The sequence below is a fragment of the Medicago sativa genome, chromosome 4, assembly GCF_051527215.1.
Source record: "Medicago sativa cultivar Bolivia chromosome 4, Bolivia_mono, whole genome shotgun sequence".
Taxonomy (NCBI): Eukaryota; Viridiplantae; Streptophyta; class Magnoliopsida; order Fabales; family Fabaceae; genus Medicago; species Medicago sativa.
The window spans coordinates 80804163-80822781 of record NC_140752.1 but is presented as its reverse complement, the minus strand read 5'-3'; the positions used below and the strand labels follow the sequence as shown (position 1 = coordinate 80822781).

General features: G+C 34.4%; 3 protein-coding genes and 1 long non-coding RNA gene across 4 annotated transcripts; 1 reads left to right on the top strand and 3 right to left on the bottom strand.

Annotated features, from left to right (window-relative positions):
* Positions 1–408: 408 nt before the first annotated feature.
* On the bottom strand, positions 409–5069 carry LOC146932498 (G-type lectin S-receptor-like serine/threonine-protein kinase RKS1). Its single transcript, XM_085704187.1, has 7 exons — positions 3581–5069; positions 3356–3484; positions 2700–2869; positions 2423–2633; positions 1416–1653; positions 1189–1339; positions 409–899 (listed from the first exon to the last, which is right to left on the bottom strand). Exons 1-7 carry the CDS (start codon positions 4944–4946, stop codon positions 597–599), a joined length of 2568 nt encoding a protein of 855 aa, XP_085560313.1. The 5' UTR covers positions 4947–5069; the 3' UTR covers positions 409–596.
* Positions 5070–6789: 1720 nt separating this feature from the next.
* Positions 6790–8442, top strand: LOC146932497 (uncharacterized). Its single transcript, XR_015007130.1, has 3 exons — positions 6790–7490; positions 7582–7941; positions 8132–8442. It is a non-coding gene; the product is annotated as an uncharacterized LOC146932497 (long non-coding RNA).
* A 141-nt stretch (positions 8443–8583) lies between these two features.
* On the bottom strand, positions 8584–13138 carry LOC146932496 (G-type lectin S-receptor-like serine/threonine-protein kinase RKS1). Its single transcript, XM_085704186.1, has 7 exons — positions 11772–13138; positions 11544–11681; positions 10620–10789; positions 10304–10514; positions 9381–9618; positions 9142–9292; positions 8584–9055 (listed from the first exon to the last, which is right to left on the bottom strand). The coding sequence occupies exons 1-7, from the start codon at positions 13135–13137 to the stop codon at positions 8753–8755; spliced, it is 2577 nt and encodes an 858-aa protein (XP_085560312.1). The 5' UTR covers position 13138; the 3' UTR covers positions 8584–8752.
* A 1125-nt stretch (positions 13139–14263) lies between these two features.
* Positions 14264–18564, bottom strand: LOC146932495 (G-type lectin S-receptor-like serine/threonine-protein kinase RKS1). The gene is made up of 7 exons (XM_085704176.1): positions 17005–18564; positions 16778–16912; positions 16422–16588; positions 16090–16300; positions 15150–15387; positions 14923–15073; positions 14264–14825 (listed from the first exon to the last, which is right to left on the bottom strand). Exons 1-7 carry the CDS (start codon positions 18437–18439, stop codon positions 14523–14525), a joined length of 2640 nt encoding a protein of 879 aa, XP_085560302.1. The 5' UTR covers positions 18440–18564; the 3' UTR covers positions 14264–14522.
* Between the last annotated feature and the right edge of the window lie 55 nt (positions 18565–18619).

The window sequence follows — 18619 nt, the reverse complement described above, 5'->3', positions numbered from 1 at the left end:
TATTCTTGACAAGGCATAGAAGAGTTTCAAAATGAGGTTAGTTTTGATTTGAAAACTCCTACAGAGAAATCTTGTAAGGATCTTAGGTTAGACTTTTTCATTTTTGGTATGTGTTGTTTTTCCAACTTTGCTGCATTAGTACTTAATCTGTCACTTTGGATGTATAGCAATGCCATTTCCTAAACATTTATATTTATATTTATATTTTCATACATCAAATTTGCAAATCAATTGAATCAAATTTGCAAGTCAATTGACCTAAAGGCCAGAAATGTCTTGTTGGACACTGCATTGAACCCAAATCAAATTGAAGCAATTATAAATTGTTATTGGAACCTAGTAAGTATTTAGATTTCTATCATAATTAATAAGCTTATTGTGTCAAAGACCACTTCTAAAGCACTATGCTAAAAAACAAATCAAACGTGACTCAATTTAATAAGCTTATTGAAATGGAGACATACTCAAATTATTCATTTTACAATACCAGAGTGACAACAGATACCTGTTTCTCAAGAACCTCTAGGAATGTCTACAAACTCAATTCCGATGTAAAAATATGAACAAAAAATTTACATTTTTGATTAATGCAGCTTTTAGCGAGCGATGATGGTAGTTTCCGTTAATTCATTTATTGAAGATCCTCCTCCCGACGTTGATGACTCTTGCAAATCTTTGTTATCGTTGAATAAAAATGCTGGTTTTTGAGGTGCGCAAAGAGGCGTGTCATTGGCTAGCATAAAAACCACTTCTAACATTGATGGTCTATTCGTCGCATTTTCTTGCACACACAAGAGTCCAATTTGAATGCATCTCAGAACTATAGCAGGGGGATAAGACTGGTTTAGTGCTTCATCAACTATATCCAAGGCCTTTTCTTCTGTCCATACAGTCCACACCTATAAATGCACAACAGAGTTTTTAAATATACATGTTATATAGCATTAGATTGTAGGCCTGTTTTAAGGCTACTCTTTTTATTATGGGTCATGTTAACTTGTGTCTTAAGAGCACAAGTTAAGGATCTAAAAAAAGAAATAAAACATAAGTTTTGTATTGAAAAAATAAATTTTTAAACTTTCAAAGCATTGAATGCACAATTTCCAAGAATTAGTTTCTACAATTGGCTTCCTAACTTGTGTCTTAAGGGCACAAGTTAACATTTCCCTTTTATTATGTATAACTTACATGTCCAATTAAATTTGGGGAGTCTCTTCCAGTTTCACAATGTGTGTTTCTCTTGCCAGCAATAATCTCCAGTAGTAAGACCCCATAACTGAAAACATCAGATTTTGTTGAATATCGTCCTTCCATTGCATATTCTGGTGACATATACCCACTGCAATCATACAAAATTGTTAGAGAACATGGTGACATCTCTATAATCACGGAGAATATAAGGATATGACACCTACTATGTTCCAACCACTCTTTTTGTTCTAGTTTGAATTTCATCTTCTCCAAATATTCTTGCCATCCCAAAATCTGAGATTTTGGGATTCATTTCAGCATCAAGGAGAACATTGCTGGCTTTTAGATCTCTATGAATTATTTTCAGCCTTGAATCTTGATGAAGATATAAAACACCTCGAGCAATCCCACAAATGATTTCAAAACGCTTAACCCAATCCAATAATGACCTTTGGTTTTGATCTGAGTTGAATAGTTTAAGTTTACAAAAATTGAAAATATTAGCAAACATTAATAGCGTATTGAGCTTAATTTCGTAGGAATTTATTGAAATGTTGGATCAATTATCTTTGTGCTTGACAAGGAGTATAGGAACAACTATAAATTTCCTGTCTTTATTTTAAAATATGAATACGAGGCTATGAATAGGCCTCAAATTTGATGATATCCGGATAGCTAATTTTTTAAGGCCAAAATTCCTAATAGACATTCTAAAGAGAATATAGGATTAGGTTTAACATGTGCCATGAATTGCATTTTTAGCATTTTGATAAGGAGATATATGAAAATTGACTACTCAAAACTTCGTAATAATTGAATGATAAAAAAGTCTCCTTAGCCCTTCAATGAGTTTTTCGTTTTTACTAGGCTATACTAAATCAGTAGGACAAAACATGGATATTAAGTTTCATTCTTGTCCCATGTTTAGCTGTCTACACAATGAATTACTAGTACCTCATTTATTTTAGAAGTAGTCTTGCATGTAATATGCTAATTTCCCTCCTCAATGCAGTTATATGCTTTATGCTTGCCTAAGTATATGTTTGGTTTTATGTTCGATTTTAGATCCCCACGTTCCAAAACAAGCTCACGGTGAAAATAAAGAAGCTATGAATTGTTGCTGCCCGGACGAGCATGTAAACACCATAGAACACACGCCCGACATGAAGTATACACTAAATACAAGTTTATTCAGGCTAGAGAGACAATAAGTGAGTCATAAGAGACATACCGAATATAAAGAAGTCTAGGCTTTTGTTTGGTAGGTATTCATAAACTAGCATCCTTTCTTCTTTTTCGAAACAACAACCGAGCAACCTTACTAGATTTCTGTGCTGGAGCTTAACTAATAGTGTAATTTCATTTTTAAACTCTACTTTGCCTTGACCTGAATCTCTGGACAATCTCTTCACTGCTATCTCTTGTCCGTTACCCAAGCAACCCTGAAATTTTTATCTCTTAAATCCTAATTTCATAATTTTTGCAACACTAGAAGGATGTTCACTTACCTTATAAACAGAGCCAAATCCACCTTGTCCAAGCTTATTCTCATGACCACAATATCTTGTAGCTGTCATTATCGTTTTAAGGCTGAAAAAGGGTAGATTTGGATGTGTGTTGGTTTGAGCATCACTCTCTTCTGCAGAGTAATCTCGGTTTGATTGCCGCTTCATTTTATCTGAAGTTACAAATGACATGTGGTCAGACTTCAATCTACTTACACATTTTGAAGGGTATATTTCTTTTTGGCGCTCCAATTTTTTTTTCTCTAGATTATACATCTTTCTAGTTTTGAACATGTAATGGTCGCTCAACAAGAAGAATAATGATAATATCCAATCAAAACTTCAAAATTATTGGCAGTTGCTTACGAAATTAGGAGAGATTGTATGTTTAACATTGATGGAACAAAATTTAATCAAAACTTGGTTAGAATTGCTGATAAAATATTACCAGTGTAATAATTTGTATTTGCCTTTGCAAAATGAAAAAAAAAAAAATCGATATACCATAATAGCACATAGTCCATTTAATAGTTGAATACCTCAAAAATAATAGTTCAAACCTAAGAAACAAATAGGACACTTTTTGTAAGTCAAAATCAAATTTCAACTACTACTAATATGAGAACAAGGGATATGATCCTAAAAAATAAGTCACATACCCTTTCTTTTTTTCTTCCACAAGTAATTCACACAGGAGAGGAGGATGACAACTGCAACTATAGAAGCTACCAGAATTACAGCCAACCTCTTTTTATCAAGGACACCTTTGCTTTTTTTGTTGTAATTAGCTGATAAGAAGAAACAAGTCCAAAGAAGTTTAAACTACACTTAAAAGTGTGGTGTGAAATTTAGAAAGAAAAAAACAGTAGGAGGGAATATCTTACCAAGTTCAACTTTATCGACGCGCAAATATAAATCTTGGCCTTGATCACTAAGTTTTTGAATGTCCATTAAATCCCCATGCCATGCCAAACATCCACTTCCACCATTCCTCACATCAGCAACTGCATAGGCAGTACAAGAGCAGTTTCTCAAGCATTCTTTCTCACATTCAACCAAACTCAAACCATCTATGGCAGCTGCTCCAGATATATCAGGAACTTTCAAGCTTACAACTTTGATAAACTCTTCGCCATTCCCACAGACTGATGCACCTTTCTTCCTTACGCACCCTCCCGACCCATCTTTACTCTCATACCAATCACTTGGAAATTTTGGTTCGAAACCGAGTAAACAAGTGCACTTAAAGTTCTCAAAGTTCAAAGGGTCACAATTACTGTTTGATCCACATGTTCCATAGTTATCACATTGGTTTGTTGGTTCTGACCAGAACCTGTTCCATTGACTCTTTTGATTGTTCCAAGTGAATATTTGAATGAAACCAGATTGCTGAACAACTAACCTAGCTATGACAGACTTATCAGACATGTTGTATGAAAGTGCTACATAGTTATCTTCTTCCACAAAAGAAGCGTTAAAAGTTTGCAAATCTCGTTTCATATTAGGTATACCTACTAATAATTCTCCGTTCCAATGTCCACCACGCCACCAAGGAAGATCATGGTTGTACATAAACAACTGAGGTATACCTATGCTGCTGAATTTCACCGTGAATGCACCTTTTCCAGGGTCATCTTCTGTCTTCCAGGATTGAAGGGGCCAACTTTGATTAGTTTTTTTATCAAAACCAAACCTTTGATATGGAAGGAAGGTGTCTGTGGGATGATCAAAGCTTTCCCAGATGACAGTTTTTGTGTTGTTTATCATCAGAACAATGTTTGCTTTGTCTGATAATTTTGCTATAACAGCACTGGTGCTCTTTCTTTGTGATTGTGTTAATGAAATGTAAGTAGACCATATGGGAATGGTGCTAAGTTTATGGTTGAGTACTAGGTTCCCATCTGTGTCGATGGATAGAATCCCAGAAGTGTCGTTTATGGGAGCATCTCTATTTGCAACCCAAACAACAGTTTGGATCGGCAAATTGTAGTACCAAATACCAACATAGCGAGAGGTGGACTTTCCTGGAGTGAAGAATCCAAGAGCAAATGTTTTTGATTTAGAAATGAGAAGCTCACCATCTCTTAAGGTTTTGTGAATAGATATGGTATCAGAAGAACAAGAGCAAAAAGAGAATGTGAGAAGTAGTAGAATCAAAGAGTTAAGAAGTAAATTATTATGCATCACTGACAACTTGTGTTTATGATTTTGGGTTGTAACAAAGTAGAGAAGATTTGTAGCAGAGTCCATTGAGTTCCTCTTTGAGAACCTTCTTGGCTTGTATGTGGAGAAAGTTGAAAAAGTCCAACTGACACAAATTTCACTCTTAAACTGCACATAACTTGACTAACTTATGCACTAGACGTTGAAGACACTAATTCCCAGTTTCACTATTAGTATTATATTTTCCACACAATGGACCAGTGATAGCGACACCTAGCTACGAAGTGAAGACTTTTCCAGTGAATGATACAACATGATTAAGAAGCATGAATAAATATCTAATAAAGGATATGACAAGATTCTTTTCATTCATACAAGTGGCTAGGAATGAATACATACAATAACGGTCGTAGACCGTTTGTAAGAAATGGTAAACTTCCTTGCAACTTGAAGGTCATTGTTCTTGACTTCTTGTAAACTGCATAACGATGTATTTGTTTTCATATGAAGCTTTGTTATCAAATGGATAAACATCTCCCTTCCATGTTAACACCATTAAATTGCATCTTCACACTGTTAAATCTTTATGTTAACTCTTTTTCTCTTTATTGTTTTGGTTTTCGAACAAATATCTACATTTCTTTGTATTGCATTGGTTGTTTCATAAGTTGTCTTAAAAATGGTTGTTCAAATAACATATCTCTATTAATATACGATTAATGCTATACAAAGCAAAATTTTTTATCACGGAAACGTCAAGAGCGTGTTAACTTTTAATTGCAGCAGCCTTAAACTATGACCTGGCCAGAAAAAAAAGGGAGATTGGTGTTAAATGGCTAATCAAAACATGCCACATAATGTTGTGAAATTGTTGTGAATGGTTTTTTCGCTGTACACAGCATTTCCCTTAGTATACACTTACCCATTTTGTTGTTCTGTACCAAATGTAACCTGTCACATCAGCACCGTTAGCCATAAACTAACATAACTTAACATCAGGATAAATATAGATAACGTTTGATTATGCAAGGAATGATTTGAAATTTTGTTTATAGGGACGAAAACAGGCAAGTTGGATATTTGTAAGGATGAATCAAATTTGTAAGCTTATTAATAAAGGTTACGCTAACAAGTGCCCTTAGGCACTAGTTAAGGATTTAAAAAAGGAAATAATTGCTAAATTTTATGTAGAAAAAGTTACTTTTTAGTATTTCAATAAGTCAAATACACAATTTCTAACATAAAGTTTCTACTTTTAGTTTCTTAATTAGTGCCCTAAGGGTACTTGTTAGCATTTCCCTATTAATAATCATATGGGTATACATGTAAAACTAACACATTTCAACAAATTTATTACTCCACTAAAAAAAATATTACTCCAACAACTTTTTTTTATTTTAGTGGAGTTAAAAAGTAAAACTTTGTCCCTCACTTTAAGCTCTCTTCTGAATCTTGTATCATGTTATTTCTTCATCTTGGACTTATAAATATATGTACTTTCGGTTCTTACTTTGTTAGTAGTTCAATTAGGTCATATCCAACAGTCAAAATTGTTTTATTTGATACGATTAGTCGGTTGGGTCCGATTTGGTCGTCGGAGGAATATCCTTCCATATTGATCAGGTTTCTAAAGGGATAGTCTGTCGGATTGACTTATAATGAAAAATCCCGATCGCCAAAATTCCATTTCCTACTTCGTCCTTAACTCAATTATGTCATATCCTGCGGTCGAAATTGTTTTAGTTGATACAATTAGTTCGTTTTGATCTTCGGAGGAATATCCTTCCATATATTGACTATGTTTCTGAAGAGATAGTTTGTCGGATTGAGTTATAGGGATTAACTTGTCTTCGATATGAATATATCATAGAACAATTTAAGTTTATTTTTTTGTCAAAGACTAAATTGACATGCAAGAAAATTATATGGGAATGAATTGAATTTTTGCTCAAAAAAATTAAAAAACTCAATTCCATTTTAACCATTTTTTTTTGGAATTATTCACTCTCCCTCTTCTCCCAAAATATTAATCAAATTATATCTCCTCCTTATTTTTCCCTTCTCTCGCTTTGTCTCTAACATGTCAAAATTATTTAATTTTTAAATTAAATTTGAAAATTATTAAGAGAGAAGGTTTCAAGATATGATTTCACCACTCTAACATGTTTCCCCCTATAATTTTCACATTTTTGCTTCCCTCTTCCCAAAAATTATCAACGCTTTATTCTTTCTCTCCCTCCCATCCTCTTTCACAATTCATTTCCCTCTTTCCTGAAAACTGAAACGACCTTCTCTCACCAAACTCCATCGAAACCAATCCGTAGAACCAGAACTCGTTGAAATCGTCGTCGTCTCATCAGAACCCGTCAAACTCTCACTTGCAACAACTCACCCTCTATCCTGTCTAAATCAATTGAACCCATCTAACAATGTGACAGAAACTTGGTTCAAAGTGCAAGGCTCGTCTTGTTTACTTAAACAAAAAGAATCAGTTTCCATAAGATAAACTTCCTAGGCAAAATCCAGGTTTTTGGGCAGTGCTTGTTATTGTTGCTATTTCACTACTCAACATCAAGACCGCTGTAAAATTGTTGGCCTATCTTCTGCTACCTCACTAGGGAATCAATACAGGTAATTAGCTGCATTTCTTTCCTTTGGCTAAATGTCAGAATTCTTAATTTTTATTTTTTTCCATTGATTGTTTCAAATTCACTTTAAGCAGGCAAAACAAAACATCCTTATGGTTCTCACGCAGAAAATGGAATTATGGCAGTTTTAGTCATTTGTACTTGCTTGGTATTTATTTATAGGGGTAATTTTTGTGTATTGGTTTCTAAAAGCAAGGAAACAATGTAAGTTAAATTATAATCAAACGTGCCTCTGTGGAAGGATTCCTGACCCTATTTATGTGTTTGTTTCCTTGTTTGATGATAAGATCGATAAGGGATCACAAGTCTTCCTTTCATCGTAGCTTTGACAACTCTCCTAATTTGTAAGAATTTGACAGTGCAAATAATTCAAATTTACCATTCTTTGATCTTAGCTCCATAACTGCTGACAATTTCTAACAAGCATGATCTAGGTAACCAATCTTCTTTACCTTTGGTTTTAATGCATTTTGTATTGTACCAATGTCAATTTTAAAACATTTATACATGTGTTTACATTTTAAAACTTGTTGCCCCAGCAAGGTATTTCCTAAGCAAATAACGTGTTATGTAAAAAGGGCAAAGGAAAATTATTAAGAAGTTTACTTTGGATGATGGATTCAGGGCATATTGACCAATGGAAAGGCGATTGCACTGAATAGACTGTCAAAGTATTCTCGACAAGGCATAGAAGAGTTTCAAAATGAGGTTAATTTTGATTTCAAAACTCCAACACACAAATCTTGTAAGGATCTTAGGTTAGACTTTTTCATTTTTGGTATGTGTTGTTTTTCCAACTTTGCTGCATTAGTACTTAATCTGTCACTTTGGATGTATAGCAATGCCATTTCCTAAACATTTATATTTATATTTATATTTTCATACATCAAATTTTCAAATCAATTGACCTAAAGGCCAGCAATGTCTTGTTGGAGACTGCATTGAACCCAAATCGAGTTGAAGCAATTACAAATTGTCGTTGGAACCTAGTAAGTATTTAGATTTCTATCATAATTAATAAGCTTATTGTGTCAAAGACCACTTCTAAAGCATTATGTTAAAAACCAACTCCAACATAACTCAATTTAATAAGCTTATTGAAATGGAGACATACTCAAATTATTCATTTTACAATACCACAAAGTGACAACGTTAGTTGTTCTCAAGAACCTCTATAGAAATGTCTAAAACTCAATTTCGATGTAAAAATATGACCAAAATTTACATATTTGAATAAGGTAGCTTTTAGCGAGCACTGATGGTAGTTTCTGTTAATTCATTTATTGAAGATCCTCCTCCTGATGTTGATGATTCTTGCAAATCTTGGTTGCCATTGAATAAAAATGCTGGTTTTTGAGGTGGGCAAAGAGGTGTTTCATTAGCTAGCATGAAAACAACTTCTAACATCGATGGTCTATTTGTGGCATTCTCTTGCACACATAGAAGTCCAATTTGAATGCATCTCATAACTGTAGTCGGAGGATAAAACTGGTTTAGTTCTGGATCAACTATATCCAAGGCTCTTCCTTCTGTCCATAGTGTCCACACCTACAAAACTCAAAATCCTTATAAGTCAATCATGCACTGTTAAATCGTTGGCCAATTTTAAGGCTACCTCTTTCTATATAACTTACATGTCCAATTAAATTTGGGGATTCTCTTCCTGTTACACAATGTGTGTTTCTTTGGCCAGCAATAATCTCCAGTAGTATGACACCATAACTGAAGACATCAGATTTTGTTGAATATCGTCCTTCCATTGCATATTCTGGTGACATGTATCCACTGCAATTATAAAAAATGTTAGAGAATTTTTAAAACTACCGATCCTTCTTTATAATTTTGGTGAATACAATGAGGGTATGACACCTACTATGTTCCAACCACTCTTTTTGTTCTTGCTTGGATTTCATCTTCTCCAAATATTCTAGCCATACCAAAATCTGAGATTTTGGGATTCATTGCAGCGTCAAGGAGAACATTGCTGGGTTTTAGATCTCTATGAATTATTTTCGGCCTTGAATCTTGATGAAGATATAAAACACCTCGAGCAATCCCACAAATAATTTCAAAACGCTTGCCCCAATCCAATGATGACCTTTGGTTTTGATCTGAGGGTAACAGTTGAAGTTTCCCGAAATTGAACATATTAGGAAACATTATTTTCTATTGTGCAATTGAAAATAAAAATAAAATTTTATTTTATTTGCATTTTGTATATATCAGGAAGCCATTATTTCCACTTAACCATGAAACTATCAAAATATAGAATTTAGGAAACTGACAAGGAATACAGGAAATTGGATAATCTGTTGGATCAATCATTTTGTGCCTGACAAAAGGTATATAAACATCTGTAAATTTCTGGTCTTTATTTTAAAAGATGTATAGAAAGATATAAATAGGCCAATGGTCAACTTAGTGAAAAGCTTTCAATTTGATGATGCTAATTGTTGAAGGCCTAAATTCCTAATAGATATTTTGAAGAGGATAGAAATAGGTTTAACCTGGAAATGTGCCACAAATTACATTCTTTAAAAAATTGAACTGATGTATCTCAATAGGCTAGATTTTGCGTATGTTCTTTAGTTAAAGGCATTTGTGATGATGAAAGGTAGAAGCTGACTCCAAAGAGTTTTGATAAGGAGATCTATGAAAATGGATTATTCAAAATTTGTAACTGAATGATGAGAAAAGCTTCTTTGTTCCATGTTTACTCAGGATAGAGAAATAGTGTGTGTGTGAGAGAGAGAGAGAGAGAGAGAGAGAGAGAGAGAGAGAGAGAGAGAGACATACCAAATATAAAGAAATCTAGGCTTTTGTTTGGTAAGTATTCATAAACTAGCATCCTTTCTTCCTTTTCAAAGCAACAACCTAGCAACCTCACTAGATTTCTGTGTTGAAGTTTGACTAAAAGTTTAACTTCATTTTTAAACTCTTCTTTTCCTTGACCTGAAAATCTGGACAATCTTTTCACTGCTATTTCTTGTCCATTAACCAAGCAACCCTGCAATTTTTATCTCTTAAATCCAATTTCACAATTTTTGCATCTTTTTTAGATAATGATGTTTTCACTTCTTGCATCAGTAGTTCAATGTAGAGTCTAACTTACCTTATAGACAGAGCCAAATCCACCTTGTCCAAGCTTATTCTGATGACTAAAATCACTTGTAGCTGTTATAATCGTTTTAAAGCTGAAAAAGGGCAGATTTGGATGTGTGTTGCTTTGCTCACCATTCTCTTCGCCAGAGGAATCTTGGTTAAATTGCCGCATCATTTTATCTGAAGTTACAAATGGCATGATTTAAGATTTCAATCAACTTGCAAATTTTGATAGGTATATTTCTTTCCAGCTCTAGAAAAAATTGATTATCCATTTAGCTAGTGTTACTAGTGTAATGATATCAATATTAATAATATTCAATCAAAACTTAGACGTTATGTTAGGATATAGAGTAAAGGGGATTTAGTTAGAAAAGTTAGTTGATTGGTTAGAAAGTATCATGCATAAATAGGAGGATTATTATTGATTATTGTAATTTTTGGTGAATAAAGCAGTGGCTTTGTTTTAAATGGAATACTCTTGGAGAAGAATTTTTCTTTCCTATTCTTTCTATCTTAATAAAACGTTCATCGTTTTCAATACATATTATGGGTTCCTAAAACATTATTTGGAACTTCTAAGGAAACTTAGACTGCTTTCATAACTTTGGTAAACCATATAGCACACAAAAAGAAGGTCTTAAATTAAGAATCAAGGGATGAAGAGCACCAGAGATCATACACATCAGAGTAGAAGCATAAGAATAGTCATGTGATAACATACTGAATTTGATTGAAAATGATAGTGGATTGTGTTCAATAGCAGAAACTAATTGAGTAAATAACTCCCAAGTGACCAACTAATACTGACAGAATCGGCTTACTGTAACAGCTGAAAACGAAAAACTAATAGGACACCTTTTGTAAGAGACGTTGCAAATAATAATGAAATATAAAGAACAGAGGATATTATCCTTAAAATTAAATCACATACCCTTTCTTGTTTTTTTCTTCCACCTGCAAAACACATAGGAGAAGAGGAGGACAATTGCAACTGTAGAAGCAACCAGAATTGCAGAAAACCTCTTTTCACCTAGGACTCCTACGCTTCTTTTGTGGTTATTGGCTTTGGCTGATAAGAAGAAAAAAGTCCAAGGAATTTCAATTGCACCAAAGTGATGTCAAATTTAGAAAGAAAAAAAAAAGTGGGGAAATACCTTACCTAGTTCAACTGCATCGACACGTACAAATAAATCTTGGCCTTGATCATTAAGTTTTTGAATGTCCATTAAATCCCCATACCATTCTAAACAGCCACTTCCACCATTACTCACATCAGCAACCGCATAGGAAGCACAAGAGCAGTTTCTCAAGCATTCTTTCTCACATTCTTCCAAACTCAAACCACCTTTAGCAACTGCCACAGATATATCAGGAACTTTCAAGCTTGCAACTTTGACAAACCCTTCTCCATTCCGACAAATAGATGTGCCTTTCTTCCTTACACACCCTCCTGACCCATCTCTTCTCTCATACCAATCACGTGGAAATTTTGGTTCAAAACCTGGTAAACAAGTACACTTAAAGTCCTCAAAGTTCAAAGGGTCACAATTACTGTTTGATCCACAGGTTCCATAGTTATCACATTGGTTTGTTGGTTCAGACCAGAACCTGTTCCATTGACTCTTTTGATTGTTCCAAGTGAATATTTGAAAGAAACCAGATTGCTGAACAACTATCCTTGCTATGACAGACTTATCGAACATGTTATATGAGATGGCTACATAGTTATCATCATCTTCCACAAAAGAAACATTCAAAATTGCCATATCTCGTTTCATATTAGGTGCACCTACTAATATTGCTCCGTTCCAATGTCCACCACGCCACCATGGAAAATCATGGTTGTACATAAACAACTGAGGTTTGACAATGCTGTTGAATTTCACTGTGAATGCACCATTTCCAGGGTCATCATCTGTCTTCCAGGATTGAAGGAACCAGCTTTGATTAGTTTTTCTATTAAACCCAATCTTTAGATATGGAAGCAAGGTGTCTGTTGGATGATCAAAGCTTTCCCATAATACAGTTTTGGTGTTGTTTATCATCAGAACAAGGTTTGCTACATCCGATAGTTGAGCTATAACCCTGGTGCTATTTCTTTGTGATTGTGGTAATGAAACATCGGTAGACCAAATGGGAATGGTGCTACGGTTGTGGTTGAGTACTAGATTTCCATTTGGATTGATTGATAGAATTCCAGAAGTATCGTTGATTGGACTATTTCTATTTGCAACCCAAACAACAGTTTGGATTGGCAAATTGTTGTACCAAATACCAACATAGCGAGATGTGGATTTTGCTGGAGTGAAGAATCCAAGAGCGAAAGTTTTGGATTTGGAAACAAGAAGATCACCATCTCTTATTGGTTTGTCAATAGATATGACATCAGAAGAACAAGAGCAAAAGGAGAAGGTGAGAAGGAGTAGAATCAAAGAGTTTATAAGGAACCAACTATTATGTAATATTAAGTTGTGTTTATGATTTTTGGCTGTGACAAAGTAGAGATGATTTTTAGCAGAGTCCATTGTGTTCCTGTTTCATACACCTCTTGCATTTTATGAAGAGAAAAGTGAAATACTCCAACTGAAATAAATTGTACTCTTCAAAACACATAGTCAATATGCATTAGAATTTGGACACATCAATTATGTCTTGTCTTTGGATGGCTGCTTTACTATTTTTCTCCCCCAATGGAACAAGGACACTGATTCCTAAGGAAAGTGGGAAAATAAACAACTAACTATGAAGTGGAGTGAATTTAGTGAATAAAGTATGATAAATAAATGATTTTTGTACATGCACCTGGCTAGGAATAGATAAAAAGTTTTTGACTTTAGAGACACAAGAGAGACCCATACGTAATTAGGCTTAGAAATGCACCTCAATCGGTCATGGATTGCTATGATGACCCCTAAGAAATGATAAAATTCCTTGAAAATTTAAGGCCTTATACCATGATAACAAATAGGGAAATTGTAGGACTTTGACTTTTATGTACATGTGTGTATGTGCATGTTTGGTATCAAGGTGGATATGTCAAAATTATGGTTCACGATGACACCATGATTTTGTAGAAGCTTCAAAATGTAGCTTTTGCAAAATTACGGTGGCCTACTGATTTTATCAAACTCACCGCAAATTTAAAGACGCACTATACCACTTAATTGCAGAAGTTAAAAAGTGAGATATTTGACATAGGACCTCATGTTTCCTATTGATGAAATTAATTTACTGCCATGCAAATAAAAGATGCTTAGAATTCACAAACTATTCTCATTATTATGGGAATAAATACTAATTGTGTGGAATTTAATTGATTCTTATACACCGCCAGTGTAAAAAATGTTTACACTGTCAATCAATCATAGCCGTTATAATCATAGAAACATTTGACTTTTATCATAACCACTTTAAAAGTTACACACATGATTGGTTGTGATGTGCTGATGGTGTAAAACGTGTTACACCTGAGTATGCATGAATATAAAACTCAATTGTGTGGCATACAGCACAAACATTGCCATTCCAACTTCTATTGAACAATTGTTCCAACATAAACTTTTTCCTTTCAATTTACCCTAGTTGATCTAGCAATGCAGATTTTCATAGTATCAAACACAAAATCTCGTACAGAAATTTATTTAACTAATTAAATTTATATAAATTACATTTTTGTAATTGGATTATATGAGTTGCCTTAAATTCATCAAACAGCTGCTAAAGCATTGTGTTAAAGACCAATTCCAACTGATAAGCTTATTGAAACGGACACATGCTTAAATTATTCATTTTACATTACCACAAAGTGACTACACATACTTGTTTCTCAAGAACCTATGGAAATGTCTATAAACTCAATTCTGATAGAAAAGTATTAACCAAAAAATTGCATATTCGATTAAGGTAGCTTTCAGCGAGCACTAATAGTAGTCTCGGTTAATTCATTTATTGAAGATCCTCCTCCTGAAGTTGATGACTCATGTAAGTCATGGTTTCCATTGAATAAAAATGCTGGTTTTTTTGGTTGGCAAAGAGGTGTTTCATTGGCTAGCATGAAAACAACATCTAACATTGATGGTCTATTAATTGCATTTTCTTGCACACACAAAAGTCCAATTTGAATGCATCTCAGAACTATATCAGGAGGATAAGACTGGTTTAGTGCTGGATCAACAATATCCAAGCCTCTTCCTTCTGTCCATAGTTTCCACACCTACAAAATGCATAACAAAAAATCTTCTTGAGTACATCATGCACCATTAAATTGTTGACCAATTTTTAGTTTATATCTTTTCTTTTTTATAACTTACATGTCCAATTAAATTTGGTGATTCTCTTCCTGTTTCACAATGTGTGTTTCTTTGGCCAACAATAATCTCCAGTAGTAAGACACCATAACTGAAGACATCAGATTTTGTTGAATATCGTCCTTCCATTGCATATTCTGGTGACATATATCCGCTGCAATTATACAAAATGGTTAGAGAACATGGTGGCATCTCTATAATCATGGTGAATATAAGGATATGACACCTACTATGTTCCGACCACTCTTCTTGTTCTTGCTTGGATTTCATCTTCTCCAAATATTCTAGCCATACCAAAATCTGAGATTTTGGGATTCATTGCAGCATCAAGGAGAACGTTGCTGGCTTTTAAATCTCTATGGATTATTTTCAGCCTTGAATCTTGATGAAGATATAAAACACCTCTAGCAATCCCACAAATGATTTCAAAACGCTTAACCCAATCCAATAATGGCCTTCGGTTTTGATCTGAGTTGAACAGTTTAAGTTTACAAAAATTGAACATATTAGCAAACATTAATCGCATATTGAGCATAACATCATAGGAATTTATCAAAATGTTTGATCAACCATCTTGTGCCTGACAAGGAGTATAGGAACATCTTTAAATTTCCTGTCTTTATTTTAAAACATGTATACTTGTCTAACTGCTCAAGGACAAAATTCCTAATAGACATTCTTAAGATAACAGGATGAGGTTTAACATGTAACATGTGCCACAAATTGCATTTTTTTTTTCAAATGAACTGATGTGTTCTTTTCACAATTATTTGAAGTTTCACTTTGTTACATTGAGTAGATATAGGCTAGATTTAGCATATGCTCTTAAATTATAGGCATCTGAGATGAAGAAAGGTAGAAGCTGATTCCAAGGGATTTTGATAAGGAGATATATGAAAATGGACTACTCAAAACTATGTAATAATAGAATGATAAAAAAAGTCTTCTTTTCCCGCTTTATGCTTGTCTAAGCATATGTTTGGTTTTATGTTCAATTTTAGTTCCCCGCGTTCCAAAACAAGCTCACAGTGAAAATAAGGAAGCTATGAATTGTTGCTGCATGCCGGACAGGCATGCAGATTCCACAAAAACACGCCCGACATGAAGCATAGGCTAAATAAAAAATAATTCAGGCTAGAGATGTGATGACTGGGCTAGAAAGATGCTTACTGAATATAAAGAAGTCTAGGCTTTTGTTTGGTAAGTATTCATACACTAGCATCCTTTCTTCTTTTTCAAAACAACAACCAAGCAACCGCACTAGATTTCTGTGTTGGAGTTTAACTAAAAGAGTAACTTCATTTTCAAACTCTTTTTTTCCTTGACCTGAATCTCTGGAGAGTCTTTTCACTGCTATCTCTTGTCCACTAACCAAGCAACCCTGAAATTTTTATCTCTTCAATATCACTGTTTTTGCGGCTATTTACATAATGCAATTGAAACGAATATAAAGAGGTGAAGGATGTTTTCACTTCTTGCATGTGTAGAGTTCACTTAATTACCTTATAGACAGAGCCAAATCCACCTTGTCCGAGCTTATTCTCATGACTAAAATTTGTTGTAGCTGTTATTATCGTTTTAAAGCTAAAAAATGGTAGATTTGGATGTGTGTTGCTTTGAGCACCAATCTCTCCAGAGGAATCTTGGTATGATTGCCGCAGCGTTTTATCTGAAATTACAAAAGGAATGATACAGAATTTCAATCAATTTACACATTTTGAAGGTTAAATTTCCATTTAGCTCTCAAAAAATCTTCGATTATAAATTTTGATACTAATAGGAGACATTTTGCATGACAGATTGCAAAAAAATAATGAAATATAAAGAACAAGGGATGTCATCCCTAAATATCACATACCCTTTCTTTTTTTCTCCCACATGCAATACATACATGAAAGGAGGAGGACAATTGCAACTATAGAAACTACCAAAACCGCAGCTAACCTCTTTTTACCAAGGATTCCTTTGCTTTTTTTGTGAGTATTGGCTTTGGCTGATAAGAAGCAACAAGTTCAAAGAAGTTCAAACTGCACCTAAGTTATATCAAATTTAGAACGAAAAACATGGTAGGGAGGAATATCTTACCTAGTTCAACTGCATTGACACGTAAAAATAAATCTTGGCCTTGATCGCTAAGTTTCTGAACGTCCATTAAATCCCCATGCCATGCCAAACAACCACTTCCACCATTCCTCACATCAGCAACGGCATAGGCGGTACAAGAGCAGTTTCTCAAGCATTCTTTCTCACATTCTTCCAAACTCAAATCACCTTTAGCAACTGCCACTGATGTATCGGGAACTTTCAAGCTGACAACTTTGACAAACCCTTCTCCATTCCCACAAACAGATACACCTTTCTTCCTTACACACCCTCCCGACCCATCTCTTCTCTCATACCAATCATGTCGAAATTTTGGTTCAAAACCAAGTAAACAAGTACACTTAAAGTCGTCAAAGTTAAAAGGGTCACAAATACTGTTTGATCCACAGGTTCCGTAGTTATCACATTGGTCTGTTGGTTCAGACCAGTATCGGTTCCATTGACTCTTTTGACTGTCCCACATGAATGTTTGAAAGAAACCAGATTGCTGAACCGCTATTCTTGTAATGACAGACTTATCGAACATGTTATACCTAAGCGCTACATAGTTGTCATCTTCAACCAAAGAAACATTGAAAGTGGCCATATCTCGTTTCATATTAGGTATGCCTACTAATAATTCTCCATTCCAATGTCCACCACGCCACCAAGGAAGATCATGGTTGTACATAAACAACTGAGATTTGCCAATGGTGCTGAATTTCAACGTGAATGCGCCTTTTCCAGGGTCATCATCTGTCTTCCATGATTGGAGAAACCAGCTTTGATTAGTTTTCCTATCAAAACCAACCTTTAGATATGGAAGCAAGGTATCTGTGGGATGATCAAAACTTTCCCATATGACAGTTTTGGAGCTGTTTAGCATCAAAACAAGGTTTCCTATATCCGATAGTTGAGCAATTACGTTGGTGCTATTTATATGTGATTGCGGGAATGAAACATCGGTAGACCAAATGGGAATGGTGCTAAGGTTGTGGTTGAGAACTAGATTTCCATTTCGATCGATTGATAAAATTCCAGAAGTGTCATTTATCGGACTATCTCTGTTTGCAACCCAAACAACAGTTTGGATTGGCAAATTGTAATACCAAATTCCAACGTAGCGAGAGGTGGACTTTCCTGGAGTGAAGAATCCAAGAGCAAATGTTTTAGATTTAGATATAAGAAGCTCGCCGTCTCTTATGCGTGTATCAAAAGATATGGTATCAGAAGAACAGTAACAAAAAGAAAAGGTAAGAAGGAGTAGAATCAAATAATTAAGTGGCCAATTGTTAGTATTATGTAATAATAACAACTTGTGTTTATGATTTTTGGTTGTGACAAGGTAGAGATGAGTTTCAGCAGAGTCCATTAAGTTCCTCTTTATGAGAAGAAAATAGAAATACTCCAACTGAAAATTTTTACTCTTCAACAACATATAGTTTGGATGGCTGCTTTATTAAATTTTCCACCCAATAAAACATGGACACTGACCAGGAAGTGAAGAAATATTCTAGTCAATACAGAATGACTTCTTTCCGTACATGCACCTGGCTAGGAATATATTTCAAAGCATTTTGACTTTTGAGACACAAGACAGTCACATACGTAATTAGGC

Bases quoted from the DNA above. Each gene is read 5' to 3' on its own strand.
- LOC146932496 (XM_085704186.1), bottom strand. From the start codon at position 13,137: ATGGACTCTGCTAAAAATCATCTCTACTTTGTCACAGCCAAAAATCAT. The intron at 11,682-11,771 runs GTAAGGTATTTC...TCTTCTTATCAG, and splicing joins TGTCGATGCAGTTGAACTAG to CCAAAGCCAATAACCACAAA. The intron at 10,515-10,619 runs GTAAGTTAGACT...TAAAAATTGCAG, and splicing joins GATTTGGCTCTGTCTATAAG to GGTTGCTTGGTTAATGGACA.
- LOC146932498 (XM_085704187.1), bottom strand. From the start codon at position 4,946: ATGGACTCTGCTACAAATCTTCTCTACTTTGTTACAACCCAAAATCAT. The intron at 3,485-3,580 runs GTAAGATATTCC...TCTTCTTATCAG, and splicing joins CGTCGATAAAGTTGAACTTG to CTAATTACAACAAAAAAAGC. The intron at 1,654-2,422 runs GTATGTCTCTTA...TATTCAACTCAG, and splicing joins CCTAGACTTCTTTATATTCG to ATCAAAACCAAAGGTCATTA.
- LOC146932495 (XM_085704176.1), bottom strand. From the start codon at position 18,439: ATGTTGTTGAAGAGTAAAAATTTTCAGTTGGAGTATTTCTATTTTCTT. The intron at 16,913-17,004 runs GTAAGATATTCC...GCTTCTTATCAG, and splicing joins TGTCAATGCAGTTGAACTAG to CCAAAGCCAATACTCACAAA. The intron at 16,589-16,777 runs GTATGTGATATT...TTGTAATTTCAG, and splicing joins GTGGGAGAAAAAAAGAAAGG to ATAAAACGCTGCGGCAATCA.